This window comes from Rhamphochromis longiceps, linkage group LG8 (genome assembly GCF_057381845.1).
Source record: "Rhamphochromis longiceps isolate RC_006_pf linkage group LG8, R_longiceps_female_GT1.1, whole genome shotgun sequence".
Lineage (NCBI taxonomy): Eukaryota > Metazoa > Chordata > Actinopteri > Cichliformes > Cichlidae > Rhamphochromis > Rhamphochromis longiceps.
The window spans coordinates 19,709,960-19,726,549 of record NC_140564.1 but is presented as its reverse complement, the minus strand read 5'-3'; the positions used below and the strand labels follow the sequence as shown (position 1 = coordinate 19,726,549).

Below are 16,590 nucleotides of genomic sequence, written 5' to 3'. Positions count from 1 at the left end.
CCACATTTTCCAACTGTCTGGACTAGTGAATGATGAAGTTTGTTCAGTTTGTTTCTTATTTTTATTTCTTATTTATTCTCATCCCAAACCAGTCGCTGCAGGTGCCTGCTCCTCCCTGAGCCTAGTTCTACCAGAGGTTTCTTCCTGTTGCCAACTTCTTGCTTAAAGTGCATCATGTTATTCTAGGATCTTAACTCCACAATATAAAGTACTTTGAGACAACATTTGTGATTCGGGATTATATAAATAAAACTGAATGGAAATGAATATTTTCTGTGTTTGTTGTGCGTGTTTTGTAATCCTTTCTTTTTGTTTTCCTGACTATTGTTGGTTGTTCGGGTTTTCTTTGTATTATTGTAGGATCTTTACCTTAAAACATAAAGCGCCTTGAGACGACTGTTGTTGTTATTTGGCGTTTAATAAATAAAAATCTTTTTTTAAATTCATTTTACAACTACTAAAGACAAAATTGGTAAGTGAGAATGTAGTTATTAATTCATTAAATGTTCTATTAACATTTCCGTAACTCCTGCGGTCAGTTATTTAAAAATATATGTATAGTAATGCACACTATTACGAATTTACTGTATCACAAATGTCATGATTTAAAATAATTTAACAGCCTTTATTTTGACAGGTCCGATTCCGACGTCATCTCAACCCGGAAGTACCGGTCTGACAACAAGGGCAGAAGCAGCTGCGTGCTCTCCTGACTTGTCAGCTCGTAAGTTGGAAAACTTCAGACAGTTTTTATTATTTACTGTGGTTACAGCAAAGTTTGGAGCTCTCTCCCTCAGACGGAGACTTTCAGCTCACTCATTAAACGTAGTCTTTGCTCCACATTTCCCACGTGTGGGACTAATAAAGGTTATCTTATCTTATCTTACATGTGCAGCAGGAGCGTTCATGTAGTTGTGTGTCTGTGTGTGTGAAGGGCATGGCGGCTCCGGTGCTGCTGCTGTTGAGAGCTCTCCGCCCCCCTGTGTCCGCGGCTTCCAGCAGGTTCCCGTCTCTGGAGCCAGTTCTCCCGCCGTCTTCATGTGTGGTGTCCTCAGGGTGGAGGACTCCTCCTGCCCGGACACTGCAGCTGTGCCCCGCTTTGTGTGCCGGACATAACAAGTGGTCAAAGGTGAAGCACGTCAAGGGACCAAAAGATGAGGCGAGGGGGAGGATGTTTATGAAGTTTGGTATGATGATAAGAATAGCTGTCAAAGGTACGTGAGAATGGGTTTTGTTTTGTTTAATCGGAGCTTCACTGCTTTACGGTTTCTGATTGGATAAAATTTCACTTCTGGTTGTCATCCTCAGAAGGTGGATCTAACCCAGAGCTGAATCTAAATTTGGCCCACATACTGGAGCAGTGCAGGAGCAAGAACATGCCCAAAGCATCCATAGATGCTGCAGTCAAGAGTGCGGTACGTTGATAACCTTACTGGCACGTTGATAACCTTACTGGCACAGAGATACAGAAAGCATCTGTGGTGCCACTTCAAACAGATCCTCCCCAGTGTGAGCACAGAGCATGTTTGCAGGTTACCTGCATCCAATAGTTTTTATGCATTGTTTAGCCGGGTAGCAGTCTTAGGTGAGGGTCATTAAAAATCTATAAATATATCAATAAAATGTGACACAGTTAAGAACAAGTCAATGGAGAACACACAGTCCCCGTTTTATCCACTCTTTTAGATTTAATTTTTAAGATTTTCTTGCTTGTTTTTAATTGTTTGAATTGTCCTGCCCCCTTATTTATCTAAGCTTTTAACCATCCACACTCCATTACAGCACTAAGGTCTTCTAATCAGATGATTCTGGATGCTCTTATCACAGGGCTAAAAAATAACGGGCATCTGGCATTTTCAGCTTTAGGCTCTTCCCTGTGGAACCACCTACCCCAGAATATCATTAGAGACCTTTGAGTTCTTACTCAGAACTCACCTGTTTTCCCTGGTTTTTAATTTGATTCCAGTAACAGTTGTTTTAAATGTGTTGTACTATTAATTCGCAGTTTGCCCATCACAGAAATCTTAAAGCCTGCTGTAAATACAAGAGTCAGTGAAAATCTAATGTGGTGGTGTACAAAAATATCAAAAAGTGTAATTGTCCAAATACTTAAGAACATAACTGTATGTGTTATTTTTTGTGATACTGTGCTGCAGTCATCTTCTCGTCTTGTGTCCTGTCTCTGCAGGAAAAGGCCAAGCCAGCATCTCAGCACATGTTTGAGGCTCGGGGACCCGGCGGGTGTCTGCTGCTTGTCGAAGTCCTAACCGACAACAACTCACGCACCCACCAGGAAATCAAACGCCTGCTTAACAAGAATGGGTCAGGCCCGGCTTCCTGTAGTCTCACCTTTCTGTAACTGTGTCAGGTTTACGAGCGTTTTCACACCATCGCCGATGGTTTTAGTGTTAACCTGCTCGACATGTACTTAAGGTTAACAGATGCATCAATTTTCTCTCACACAAAACAAATCCCAGCTGTATGCAAAATCAGTGTTAACAAATCTTAAGAGATTACCTGAGAATACCTTGATAAAATATTCAAAACATGCCAGAGGAGCAGTGTTTTAATTTTTAAAGATTAGGAAAAAAAAAACAAAGAACATGGACAGAGAATATCAGATTGTTATAGGAAATTTCAGGTTTCTACACACACTATACAAAAGATTTGTTGTGAAGTAGCCAGTAGATGTCCCTCTAGTTGCAGGAAACAGCAGTGATGAAAGCTTAATAGTATGTTGTAATGTATGTCTTTATTAAAGATTGTATTGCTGGTATAAGTGATGAAAAAACAGCAGGGAGATGTATTTAAGCTTGCTTGTTTACTACTAACATGTTCTTATTGTTTTTATTCTTTTATTGAAGAAGTAAACGTATCTGTTTGTAAGCCTTCGGAATAAAATTTTTTTTTAAAATTCTGCTTCCATCCTCAGGGGGATGCTGTCAGACGGAGCCCGGCATAACTTCCAGAGGAGGGGAGTGGTGGTCGTGCCAGGTCAGAACATCACCACGGAGAGAGCACTGGAGCTGGCCATCGAGGCTGGAGCCGAAGACGTCCAAGAGACGGAGGATGAGGAGGAGAAGCCCCTGCTGCAGGTCGGACATCAACCTCCAGGAAAATGATTTCAGTTTTGATATGTGCCTTTAAATAACTGATTGGAATGATTTAATTCTTCGAGATACCGACAAACAGATGTTTTTTTTTCAGTTTTCCATACAGTACAGTAGAACACACAACCTTCAGATCTGTCCTCAGGTTAAATACAGTTCAGTTTGTGCATTCAATACAAAATGAAAAAAGAAATACTCAAGGTCTCTGAAATGTAGAAATCTAAAAAAATAAATAAATAATTACAATATTATAATAATAGGTACAAATTTTATTTAACAGCTTGATCTACCTCTTTGTCTTTAGTTTCTCTGTGATGTGGCTGACCTGAATAAGGTGAGGGCCTTGTTAAAGGAGCTAGGAATGGAGGTTTTGTCCTCTGGGCTGGAGTTTGTTCCCCGCACACACGCACCCCTGGACGAGGATCACTTCGATGCTGCTTCAATTCTAATAGAAGCCCTCAATGACTGTCCAGATGTAGTCAAAGTGTGGGACAACATCCAGGCTCACAGCTGAGGACAGTCTCTGGACACTAGGTGGACACTAACTGTGGAATATTGGAGACAAAGGATTTGCCAGCTGACACCTCATGGGTGCCGATACTGCATGTTATCAGTAAGAACAGAGTCTTGAAATTAAAATTGAGAGTCTGAAAGTGTGACTGTATTAGCCTTATGGATGTGGTCTGTATGTGGGGGGGAAGCCATCCTGAAATACACTGTGCTGTGGGAAGTGAACTGCATCTCCATACTGACGAAAGAATTCATCATGTAGGTTTGTAAAAGTTATTAAAAGAGGTGTTTTAATGAGTCCTTTTTGATTGAACATGACCTCAAAGTTAACCTTTGGACTCATAGAAGGAACAAGTGTTTGTGGATTAGCACGGATCAGTTTAAAATAAAACTTCAGCCCTCATCCAGACATGAGAGACAGCTTTGAGTAATGCTTTTGTCTAAAATCTGTTTTCTATAATAGTCACAGTAGAAACATGCACAATAGACATGCTGAAAAAAGTGAAAAAATGCAAACAACAGGACATAACATGTTTTTATCCTCTGGGCCTCCAGGTCAGAAGGTCACACTTTAACTGGCCCACAAAAAAATCTAATTGATTGGCTTCCTATAGTCCCTGCTTCATCCATAATACCTCGTCATTAAGAGAAATGTGTTTGTAAAGCATCTTTCAAGGCCAACGTCAGAACGTGCCTGGCAACAAATGAAAAAAAATTAAATACAGTATATCAGATACATGAACAACACAAAGTCTTACATATAAATACTCAAATGCCTGTCTGAGTAGGAATGTCTAGCCTTTTTTAAAAGCCTCTTCTGAATCAGTAAAACAAAGAGATAAGTGCAACTCATGCCACCCCACCCCAAAGGCCTGGTTTCCACTCATTTTAAAATGAGACACCACCAGCAGTCTGTTCCAAAGTCCTAAGGGTTGAAAGAGTGGGTCAGTAAAAGTTTTAACATGTGCCGGGGTGCATTGCCATTTAAATTTTAAAACTGACTCGAAAGTCAACAGGGAGTCAGTGAAGATATATTAAAGTTAGGGGATATGAGATCTCTTTCTGGAAATATTAAAAGACACGCAGCTGCATTTAGGACAGATCACAACCAATTATTAGTCCAAATCTGCAAAATAACTAGTAACTAAAGATTTAAAATAAATTTAGACTCAGCTCAGCTCTAGGTATCACTGCGAAAAACAAAGGCTGTGGTAAACAAACCAGCAGGGCTGGTGATGGTAGCGTCTCTTTCCTTTAAAGTGTCCAAAACAGGCAGTTAGATAAAGAGCGTTCAGCCGTATGATACAGAATTGAAAGAGTATGTTTATTTTTTTAAGAGTTAACGTGTGAGGATGTAAAAACGCATTGTTTCCTTAGCAGGTACTAAAATAACAACAAATATTGATATTACATTATTTGTTAGTTTTTTGTTGCTTTTGTACAAGACCAAAGTGGAACATGTGGGGAAAACTAAACACAGCACAAACACCTCATGCCAACTGTTAAACATGGTGGTGGAGAGGTGGTGATTTGGGCTTGTTTTGTGGCTACAGGTCACTGAGTTGACCATGAACACCTCTGTATACCAAAGAATTCTACAGTCAAATGTAAGGCTATCTACTTGACAGCTAAAGCAGGGGGGCAGGGATAGCTCAGTAGGTAGAGTGGTGGCCCCATGATCAGAAGGTCGGGGGTTCGACTCCACTGAACGGCTACTCTGAGGTACCCCTGAGCAAGGTACCGTCCCTACACACTGCTCCCCGGGCGCTGCACTGGTGGCTGCCCACTGCTTCACTGGGTGAATGGGTTAAATGCAGAGGAACTATTTCCCTATGAGGACTAACACGCACACTTTAAAATGATCCAAAGCATATCAGCAAATCTACAACAGAATGGTTGAAAAATAAAAGAATGAAGGTGCTGCAATGGTCCAGTCAAAGCCCAGACCTCAGTCTGAGTGAAATGTTGTGGAGGAACTTTAAGAGAGCTGTGCAAAACAAATAGTTGCAAAACTCAATGAACTGAAGCAATGCTGTAAAGAAGAGTTGGAGAAAAGTTTCTCAAGAATGATGTGACAGACTGATAAAGTCAAAAAAGAAAATGAATAACTAGTATTTCTGCTAAAGTTGGTTCTGCAAGCTATTGTATCTGTTTGCATCATAAGGGACCTCAAAGGCCAGAAACCCCATCACTGGCCAAAACAGACCCTCATCTGACCAATGAACTTTCCTGATGTACTTTTTTCTTGGCCCTGGGCCATCGGGTCATCGATTAGGTTGACCTCTGAAAACATTTGGCAGTTTTTCAGTTAGGGCATGTAAAGTATAGGCGTGATACATCGCTTGTCTACTGTTAAATATTTTCCTTTGTCATCAAAAATGTTTTAAAAGAGGAAAATATGATATAACGTTTTTAAGAACCAAATAAAAGAAATACAGATGTTAAAGGTTACAGCTGAAGGACAATGTCATAATGGGTCATTTCTCCCTTGTATTAACTGTAGTGTCAACATTTTAATCAATAAGCTTGCACTTCAGCAGTTTGCATGGAACATATGGAGTGGACACCATTTCCAACTTTGTTTTGAATTTTTCAACTTGACATCATGCAGCCTGAACTATACTCAAAATATAATCTAATTTTAATTTAAACCAAATTAGAAAGCTGAAATGATAATTTGATGTCAACAGGGAGATCTAGTGTAATGGCTCTGAGCCCATTTGTTCTGTTATCAATGCTCGTCATCGATTTTCCGGTCGGTTCTTCTCAGCTATAGCGTGGCATTGATTGGTTTCCAGTGTCGGGGAAAGTTGCACAGTCGCATGCGAGCAGCAGGACAGTCCTCCGCTGCGTGCCAGAGTGAAGGCTTCAATACTGACATCTGCAGCCACAACAGAAACACAGAGTACTTTTGTTTTACTCAAATATGAAAGAGGAGACTGAATGTTTTCGAAGACACTTGTCCAAAAAGTGTTTGAAATGATGGATATTTTGGATGCGTATATATGGTAAAGGAACATCTTACTTTGAAGTTTCAAATCAGGTATGTCCTGTTCACTTTTAGTGATGTTTGACTGAAGATTTGATTGACTATTGAAAGATTGTTCAGCTATGTAAATCCTGCCTTTGCCATGCAGGGATTAAAGTATTGATTCCTTGCACTATGTGAGGGCATAGTATTTTGGGAGGGGCACAGCTAGACTTGCATTCTGGGAAATTTAGAGTACAGAGGAGTTTGTATTAGGAAACAGAGCTGTATCAAGAAGTTTTCAATAAGTGTCTTTATATAAACAAAAGCATAATAAAGTAAATTACATCAGGCTTACAATAATGGTAAACTTAATACACTAACTATTGTAATATTATGAAAAAGTCAAAATTCTTTATAGAAAATGATCAAAATTTTTTTTTTTGAAACCAGCTTGGATGTGATCTCTTTAGTCTAAATATAAAGGAGTGTTTCTCTAATCATACACAGGACAGCAAAGCTCAATGTCTGACTCAGACCTCATGAAGGGTGGGGGACCGGCCATCAGGAGCCCCGAATGCCGTTCATCTCCGACTCCTCGAATGGAGTTCCACGGCTCCTTCAAAGTGGGGGAGCGCTCGCCCAATGTCACAGAGAAGGTCACACAGGTATGGCAGCTGAGAACCTCACATGGGCTCTGCAGGTCCCATTTATGAGATCCAAATGACTGAAATGTATTGCCATTAATGATCACATTCACTGCTGACCTGTTCAGTCCATCACTGGATGTGAAAGTAATCATGTTTTTAAATACTGAGAACAAGATGGGCTCTAGAAAGTTTCCACGCTGGAAGACTTCTGTTAATTAACCTTTTAAAATCAGTTGGTGATCAGGTGACTGGTTGTATTCATCATTGGGTGTGAAGTAGAACCTAAAACTGAGCCACAGTTAAATTAACACCTACTGTTAACACTGCTGGACCCCTAAAGCTCAGTGACCTGCATCACTGCTCTGTGGGATCATGTGAGATGGATTCAAAACAAATGGAAGGGGCATGTGAACTTCCATGGGGGTACCTGGTAATCCCTGTCTCTCTGACTGTCAATAATCTAATTTATCTGTCTTTTTCATAGAGTTATTTGCAAAGTTGGTGAGATTAAATAATACGATATTGAGGGTATAGGCAGAACTCAATGACAGTGAAAGCACATGACCAACTCATCATTATTGGCTTCCAGCAAACCAACATCCTGCGTTCAGTCAGTTCTTAGACTGTTGATAACAGGATGTTGTTATTTTATCTATCTTTAAGGTTTTGTGAAATTTTGGATATGGTTCCCTTATCTGGATCTAACTTTTCTGCAAGTCTTGTGTCTGCTGAAAGACACTAATGACAGGATGGTCAAGGATTTGTTGGACCTACAAGGTTGCAAAACTAAAGCACGCAGCCTCCAACGAGAACCTGGTCAAAACAGTACGTGCTCTAACAAGGTCTATTGGTTAGTTTATGAGAGAGATTTAATAGAAACACTAATATTTGTTTTGTAGAAATCTAGGTTTACTGTTTTCCTTTGCATGCAAAAGATTAGGTGTTCTTTTCATCAAAGAAAGAAGGGATTTGGGTACATGATGGATATTTATTCACCTTCTGGGAGAAGAAGTATATTCCTCAAAATCAATTAAAACAGCACTCGTTAAATATTTTGATTTCCCTGTGAAATAGGTAAAGAGCATACTGATGAATTCTTTATATGCTTAGGTTCTCTCTTTGGAGTCTGATGTGCTGCCTGAATACAAACTCCAGGTACCAGAAACGACATGGTGGATCTTGCTTCACTACAGCCCCTTTAAGGCATTTTGGGACTGGATTATTCTCCTTCTGGTCCTCTACACAGCTGTTATTACTCCTTACTCAGCTGCCTTCCTGTTGGCTGAAAATGGGGATTTACGCCAAAGGAGTTGTGGCTACACATGTAACCCTCTAAATGTGGCAGATCTTACGGTGGACGTGCTGTTTATTGTGGATATAATCATCAACCTTCGGACGACCTATGTGGACCAAAATGACGAGGTAGTCACGCAGCCGAGCCAGATAGCAAAGCATTACATCAAAGGCTGGTTCCCTATTGATTTGTTTGCAGCAATCCCGTTTGACCTTCTCATTTTCAGATCAAGCTCGGACGAGGTAAGAATTCTGATTCTTTGTAAAGCTTCAAAGGTTTTTATCCTTAAGTGTCTAAACTTTAAAAGTTGTTCCCTATTGAGTTTCAAAAGTTATTGAAGCTGTTTGACCTTTTATCTGCCCATCCCTGTCTTACATGTTCCCTCTTGTTCATGGATACCAAAGATGGCAACCTTAACAAGCCTCCTGAAAACAGCTCGGCTATTGCGATTGGTCCGTGTGGCAAGAAAGCTTGACCGATATTCTGAATATGGTGCTGCTGTCCTCTTCTTGCTCATGTGCACCTTTGTACTCATCGCCCACTGGCTAGCGTGCATGTGGTATGCCATTGGCTTTGTGGAGAGGCCGTACACTGAGACTGGTTGGCTGGACAACCTGGCTGAGCAACTTGGAAAGGCGTACAATGAAACAGACTCCAGCTCTGGTCCTTCAGTCAAAGACAAGTACGTCACAGCTCTGTACTTCACCCTGAGCAGTTTGACGAGTGTGGGGTTCGGTAATGTGTCTCCAAACACGAACTCAGAGAAGATGTTCTCCATCTGTGTCATGGTCATTGGATGTAAGTTGAATAACCAATGGTCATTGTATTTAAGTCTTTAGTTGGGTACTGGTACAACTTTATCATTATTACATCTGAAATGACCCAATCCTGTTTGTCTTCTTGTCCTCTTTCTCTTCTGTATCAGCTCTCATGTACGCCAGCATATTTGGCAATGTATCTGCCATAATCCAGCGGCTGTACACTGGTACAACCCGGTACCACACCCAGATGCTGAGAGTCAAAGAGTTTATCCGCTTCCATCAGATTCCAGGTAGTCTGCGCCAACGACTAGAGGAGTATTTCCAGCATGCATGGACATACACAAACGGAATAGACATGAATGCTGTAAGTAAACAAAATGGTAATGCTCCTTTGATGTTCTTTATCTCTCTTATTGTTACGTATCTTCTGACCGTATTTCTTTGTTCAGGTGTTAAAGGGATTTCCAGAGTCTCTGCAGGCAGACATCTGTTTGCACTTGCACCGCTCTCTGCTACAGAACTGCAAGGCTTTCCAAGGAGGCAGCCAAGCATGTCTCCGTGTCTTATCTGTGAGATTCAAGACAGTCCATGCACCTCCTGGAGATACTCTGATTCACTATGGAGACATCCTCGACTCTCTCTTTTTCATCTCACATGGTTCCATCCAGGTCACCAGAGAGGATGTAGTGGTGGCCATATTAGGTAAAGCTATATAACCATACATTATTTTACTCCTTAAGTCCTCTCAAAAATGACCTTCTCAAATCAAATAAATCTTTGTCCTCTTACAGAGAAGAATGACATCTTTGGTGAGCATATCCACCTTTATGATGAGCCAGGGAAATCAAGTTCAGACCTACACACCATCACCTACTGTGAACTGCACCGCATCCTTAGGGATGACCTTCTTGAGGTCCTGGATATGTACCCAAGCTTTGCAGACAACTTCTGGAGGAACCTGGAGATAACCTTTGACCTGAGAGATGTACATTGACAGTTTATTGTAACACACTTCACCTAATGCTAAAAACAGATATTTTATACTGTCACTTTGGTGAGATAATAAATATTTTTTTCTGTCGTCTTTAGGCTGATCAAGAGCCACCAGTAATAATAGATGATGATTCTGGTGATGACTGTGAATACCACCACAAACCAAGATGCAAAATACACTCACTGGACTGCAGAAATAGGCCAGGTGAGATATGAAATGCATAGAAAGTCGTGCAAACAAAGCAAACAATGTGAAAAGCCATTTCAAATCCTGACTTAAATGGATGGACATTGAATCATACTGAGATTATCCATGGAATCCAAAGATGCTTTAGACATGCCTGTAAAACAGGCCTTACAGATTTGAAAAGTTTTACACCACCACCACCACCACCTGTGTTTCAACTTGACTTGTAATTGAGCCAACTCTGGCTGCCTGACACCCCAAACTGTGGGTGTCATGCGTGGGAAAACTGTAACTGAAGGACAGAAATGCTTTTCTTTGAACAGATGGAATTGATCACGAAGACTCGTATCCCCTTCAGGCCTGCCATCAGTCATTTTCTCATGCCTGCTGGGAGGACAGTTGTAGCTGTGGATCGTCATGTTCGCAGGCAAGTGAGGACTTTGAAAAACCTCTTGCCCATGGTGCCAAAACAGAGCATTACTCTGCAGAAGCTGACAGGCAGGATTACTCTTCATCTGCACTACAACTGCACCCCCAAAGTGGCACCTCAGTGGGGAAGGATGCAGTGTTTGACCGGGGTCCTCAAGGTAGATGGCAGTCTTGATTTTGTCATGCAATTGCAAGATATAAATTTAACTGCAGTCTTGATTGTTACCCTGTTTGAAAGGTTTTGGTTCTTTTAAACGTGTCACTTTGAAGCACTGTCTTGATATTTTCCTCAGCCTCATCTCTGAATGTGCCAGGGATGTATCAATACTGGTCAGACAGACAATCACAGCAGTTTTCCAGTCAAGCCTGGCGATCACCTTCTGTCCGCAACTCATGCCACCCACCACCATTCACAGAAGAAAGGCCCAGTGAACTTGAGACACGCCTTGAAATTTTGCATTCACAGCTCAACAGGTGCATTTGCTACCGTTCACCTTTTGATCTTTGTTACTTCTGAGAAAAAGATACGAGGAGTGACTTTGGCTCAAAATGTCACTCCTCAAATGTTGCATTGCCTAAATTCCCTCAGTCAATGAATTTTCTGTCTTATCTTAAAATGGGTGATGAGTTAACATTTACATCACCCAAGAATCTTGAAAATTTGCACAAATTCATTTTGCATGTATACATCAGCAATGTGACGAGCCTTGCTGTAAGTAATAGAACCAATGGCTTAGCGAAGGAATCCTGACGTAACCCTGAGCATTACATTTCTACACCTGAACAATTAACATATCTGTAGAGAGTTTCTTTAACAAGCAAAAAATTCAAAAACTATCTATACTATATTCATTTCCATATGAGCATCACTCCAAGCCATACTTTTTTTTAGTTCCATCTAAGACTTTGAGCACTTTTTGAATTTTTCTTTGTTGAAATCTGACTTTATGCAAAAAGTTAAATTAAATTCCAGTTTTCATGTCTTGTGTTCAGCACAGAACTCAATTGAAATCAACAGCAGAGAGGAAAATATTCATGGCTCTCCAACGACTTTGTATTATGTAGAAGTCCCTCCTTACTCTTTGTTTGTTACCCCCAAAAATCAAACAACTGGTTAATGAGTATACATTTTCCCCTTGTGACAGGTGGTTACCAGATGGTTGTGGACTCGTCTGTAAGCCCATATGACTAGGCCATTAGCAATCGATTTCCCAGCAACTGCTACCAGCCTCCAGCAACCAATTGCCAACCAGTGGAGGATTACATATTTTCTCTCACAACTGGTGGTTACTAAATGGTTGCAGACCAGTTTCTAGTCCTAGGTGTCATTGAAATCTTAATCACTTGATTCTACTGTATTGATCACTGCATGTGCAAAATGGTGAAAAGTTAATGTCACATGTTTAGTGGTTACATGTTTCCAAAGCCTCAGTACTAGCTTGCTATATGTAGTTAACTTTTCTACAGCTAACTGAAAATAAGGTGCTAAAATCTTCCTGAAACATAGCCAGCATAGCATAGCAACATAGCATTTTGGACAGATAACATCATTTTGTTAGTTTTTCTGTTACATATTGCACAGGCAATAATTTTTCCCTGCAGTGAGGGTAGTTTTCATAGTACGATAAGTTACATTACATTACGTTGGAGTCAAAATTTATCATATTTGCACAAACATTTTGAGCCCTAAGTTATCAGTTTATGCTAGCAAGCTCTAGTAAATTGCAGTTTTGAGACTATATGTTAAATTAATGCTAAGTAAAATATAGAGAAAATAATCAAATTGAACTCACCAAAACAAGAATCAGACAGCATGGATCTGTTAAGTTATTAATTACATTAACTATCTACACAGCTAGCCATATTACATGTTCTAAAAGGCATCAGCACTACAAACACATTCAACGGGGGCGGATTGTAACTTTGGTATATTCATATTTTAAGAATATCCAGTAGGCTATTGCAGCCTGCATTGGCAACCACCTGTCAGTCTATGGCATGCCTCTAATTATGCAAACTTTCATTTGGAATAAAGTTTAAAACCAACACGTCAACAAGCAAAATCAGCAGGACGTAAACATGACATTATTTCTGGTGTAAATTTAAGCATGTAATATTTGGGTCTGGACATGCAATTTATTATCACTTTGCTTCATTCTTCTCATACTTCCACCATCTTTTAATTAGTACCTCTTATTTCCTCAGACTGGAGACTCGCATGACAACTGACATCAGTGTTATTCTGCAGCTTCTCCAGAGACAGATGGCCCCTGTACCTCCAGCTTACAGCACTGTATCATCTAGTACTCTCCACGCTGATTCCCCTGGCCTGTATGGGGCTGGAACTCCAGTGCTGCACAACATGTATCCCATTTCCCCCATACAAATGGACAGCTTGGCACCGACACAGGTATGGTATCAAACCAAAAAAAACCACGACAATTCATCAGTTAGGCCAAATATCTGAAAAACACTGTTATATATCTGAAACGCATTTCATCTTCTTTCATCTCAACATTTTGTGCTTATTTACTAAGACCTCGGCTGAGACAGACCTTAAGCAGACCAGCAAATCCCAGGACTCACTGTCCAGTGGGATCCACGTGACTGCGGCATCTGATGACACCATGTTCATGGCTATCACCCCTGAAACTGACACACATACTGGGCTAACTCCTCAGCTACCCCAGCCATCAGTCAAATCCTCCCTCATGGACAGTTCCAGGCTGTGTGGTAACCTCCGCTACCCCTCACTACCAGAGAGCCTGGACATACAATCACGATTGGCAGAGATCCAGAAACACCTCTCGGATCCTGTCCTCCCCATCGTCTGACAGTCAGTGTCACCTACTTCTTAAAGACATTTAGAAGGAGCTCTGTGACCAGTCCATCCGTTTGTCATTGAAGAATTATTTATAATTACACTTTTTACTTTACTATTACTTTGGACATTGGACAGTGTTGAACACAGACAGTGCTTGCAAACAAGGATTTTACACACTGCCCAGCCAAAAAACAGCAGTCACCATGTGGATTTACCTAACCAAATACGAAAGACCCCCCCACTGGATTCGGGGTCTAGGTTCACCAATGTTATGTGCCCAAAAAACGAGGTCAGCTGACTACCTGAATATACAGAATGATTTTTTTTCTCTGATGATGGCACGGGAATATACCAATCTGACAATGCCAGGATTCACCAGGTTTAAAATGAGCGGTTCAGGGAACATGGAGGATAGATTGGCTACCACAGAGGCAAGACCTTAACCCCAGTGGGAATCTTTGTGTGTGCTGGAGAAGACTTTAGCAGTCTGACTCCCCCATCACCCATCATCAATACAATTTTTTGGTGAAAGATTAATGCAATTCTGGATGGAAATGAATAATAATTATCACTTCTTAAAACCATGGGGAAAGTGTGCCATCATCAAAGCTAAAGCCAGCCCAATGAAATATTAGCATGTGACTTGTTCTTTGGCTGGGCGGTGTACTTCCTTCACACTTGCCTAAAGAAATAAACTTGAAAACACTTAATACTTTTGAATGAACAACTAACAGAAAGGTTGTTATATTTTATATAGATAACTGCTAATCCAGAAATGTCACCTCAGCAACCTTAGTGAGTGGCGTCCCTGTTCATGTATGGATAATGATCTTTTTAAATTCTAAAGAATTTCCCTGCAGACCCATTTACTCTAGCCTGACCCAATACTGACACTTTGAGTCCACTATGTTTAGTGTAAATATTTAGAGAATTATGTTGGCCAAGATTAATCAGGTTAGGCTTGGTTTTATACACCTGTAGCAATCAGACTGAAAAAATATCCAAATTCAAAGATTAAGAGGTGTGGCTGATAATTTAGTTCACATAAAGTATCTTTAATATAATGCACTGCATTGCATAAATCCGCAAAGTTGTGTTAAGTAATTTTAATTTTATGTCAGCAACAATAGAAAATAATGAAGAGGGAATAGAGATAAGCTGAATTAAACAGCAGTTACTGACATAGCTAGCATCTTTGATCTTGTACCAGTAACTTCCCTGTAAGAAAGACTAGGTGTTGATTTTCTTGGTATTATTGTAGGGTCTTGGATGGCACCAGCGGTGATTACTGGAAGTGTTCCTGAGCCCTGTTTTTACCTGTTTTTAATGCAGTGTCTTTTAGAGATATATTGTACTGTAGATGATGTGATTTGAAAGTGGGAATTTTACATAGAGGACACTGTTCCGAAATGTATACCATTTTTGCAGATTACTGAAACTCTGCCTCTCCATTTTCCTCTTGTTACCTGTTGCCGAAAGCAAACAGGATGACACACAGTAGTAAACATGGCCTTGTCCCAGCTGTTTCCAGATGTGTTGCTAGCACTTAATTGAAAATTAACTAATATTTTTCACTAACTAGTAAAATTTGTTGTAGCAGATAGCGATCCAGTCAGGCTGGGTGGAAGCCCACTGGACATTATTGATCTGTCCCTCGGCTGTGTAGGCCAGTATGGGGTCATCCGCTACACAGAGGACGAGGAGATGAGATTTCAATCAATTTATCTTATTTAGTCTGGGAGAAAATAATGTGAGTAGACACAACATATTCCTGTTCTGAGTCTGGTAATATCTGCAACCAGGCTTTCCTTTTTTGGCAGGAGGAAAGATGGAAAAAAAAATCTGCCCCAGATAACAGTATGGCTTTACTTGATTCTTTCCAACAAGAAATTAGTCAATGAGGTGGAAACCTTCACTAATCTTTTTCTTCTTCCCAAAGTATCACACACTCTGCAAAGTCATTATCTCAAATCCAACCTCTGATTCAGAAGATGTTTTCGCATAAAATACAAAATCTGAGACTTTTGCTGCTCAGCTCGTTCTTAAAGGGCTCCGTCTTGTGTTGAATCTCAGTTACTGCAGTGACATTCACATTTCAGATCAGGGGCGGGCAATTAATTTTTTCAAGGGGCCAAGGGGAAACTAGGGCCATTGTGGAGGGGCGCGCCTCTGAACTACTGGTCAAAGTAAATGAAAATGTGAAATGGGCCAACACAGTATCACTATTTAATCAATATGTCTGTGTAGGTTCTCACCCATCTGGGTCATGAAAAGCTTGAAAAGAACACAACTGGATATCTTTAAGTTTTCTGAAGACAAAGGATAGTGGACTGTTTGAAAGAAGAAAAGAAAATCCAGCAGTGATACTGACTGAAGTGCTCTGCAAGTCAAAGTCCAACAAACTCTGATTCAGTGCTCTTGCCCTGATGAAGTTAACTATTTTAGCAACATTGTTAATTTTTAGCACTCACACAACACCTGAGTTGTAATACAATGCAAAAGTACCAATTTCAGAATTCATTTTAGTCACTTTATCTTGCTTTCATTTCAAAAGTCAGACAATTTCCCGTCAGATCTGAACAGTGCAGTAACTCTAGTCCCTTTCACTGAGTGCATTGTTGCCAGCTCCTCTGTAATCTCGAACTCTTGTGTTAGACCCCTACAAAGGTGAGTAACTGGGCTGTGTTGCTGATATAAAAAAATGCATTTACAGTGAAGCTGCATAATAAATAACACAAGTTTAACAATTAAATTTTTATAAAAGAAGAACCCCCTTCAAAATAAAAAGCAACACAGTTGTATTGTGATTTTCCACAAAAAAATTGCAAAAAACTGTAAAGCATTATCTGATGGGGAGTTTATCA

The 16,590-nt window shown here is 40.3% G+C and overlaps 2 protein-coding genes across 4 annotated transcripts; both read left to right on the top strand.

The window, feature by feature from the left end:
- The first annotated feature begins 642 nt into the window (after positions 1-642).
- taco1 (translational activator of mitochondrially encoded cytochrome c oxidase I) lies at positions 643-4,034 on the top strand. 3 transcript variants are annotated; one of them, XM_085416375.1, is made up of 6 exons: positions 643-724; positions 935-1,214; positions 1,309-1,415; positions 2,189-2,322; positions 2,933-3,095; positions 3,415-4,034. In XM_085416375.1, the coding sequence occupies exons 2-6, from the start codon at positions 938-940 to the stop codon at positions 3,622-3,624; spliced, it is 891 nt and encodes a 296-aa protein (XP_085272501.1). In that variant the 5' UTR covers positions 643-724; positions 935-937; the 3' UTR covers positions 3,625-4,034. The 3 variants fall into 3 exon arrangements, with proteins under 3 accessions (XP_085272501.1, XP_085272502.1, XP_085272503.1); XM_085416376.1 differs by having other exon boundaries at positions 672-724; positions 896-1,214; XM_085416377.1 differs by having other exon boundaries at positions 706-724; positions 899-1,214.
- A 125-nt stretch (positions 4,035-4,159) lies between these two features.
- kcnh6b (potassium voltage-gated channel, subfamily H (eag-related), member 6b) lies at positions 4,160-16,516 on the top strand. The gene is made up of 11 exons (XM_085416374.1): positions 4,160-7,256; positions 8,349-8,774; positions 8,937-9,330; positions 9,458-9,657; positions 9,743-9,995; positions 10,085-10,278; positions 10,383-10,491; positions 10,797-11,060; positions 11,196-11,376; positions 13,108-13,312; positions 13,440-16,516. Exons 1-11 carry the CDS (start codon positions 7,113-7,115, stop codon positions 13,734-13,736), a joined length of 2,667 nt encoding a protein of 888 aa, XP_085272500.1. The 5' UTR covers positions 4,160-7,112; the 3' UTR covers positions 13,737-16,516.
- Positions 16,517-16,590: the final 74 nt, after the last annotated feature.

Excerpts from the sequence above, each read along its gene's own strand:
- taco1 (XM_085416375.1), top strand. The coding sequence starts at position 938 with ATGGCGGCTCCGGTGCTGCTGCTGTTGAGAGCTCTCCGCCCCCCTGTG. Across the intron at positions 1,416-2,188 it reads ATGCTGCAGTCAAGAGTGCG|GAAAAGGCCAAGCCAGCATC; the intron begins GTACGTTGATAA and ends CTGTCTCTGCAG. Across the intron at positions 2,323-2,932 it reads CGCCTGCTTAACAAGAATGG|GGGGATGCTGTCAGACGGAG; the intron begins GTCAGGCCCGGC and ends TTCCATCCTCAG.
- kcnh6b (XM_085416374.1), top strand. The coding sequence starts at position 7,113 with ATGTCTGACTCAGACCTCATGAAGGGTGGGGGACCGGCCATCAGGAGC. Across the intron at positions 9,331-9,457 it reads CTGTGTCATGGTCATTGGAT|CTCTCATGTACGCCAGCATA; the intron begins GTAAGTTGAATA and ends CTTCTGTATCAG. Across the intron at positions 11,377-13,107 it reads TTGCATTCACAGCTCAACAG|ACTGGAGACTCGCATGACAA; the intron begins GTGCATTTGCTA and ends TTATTTCCTCAG.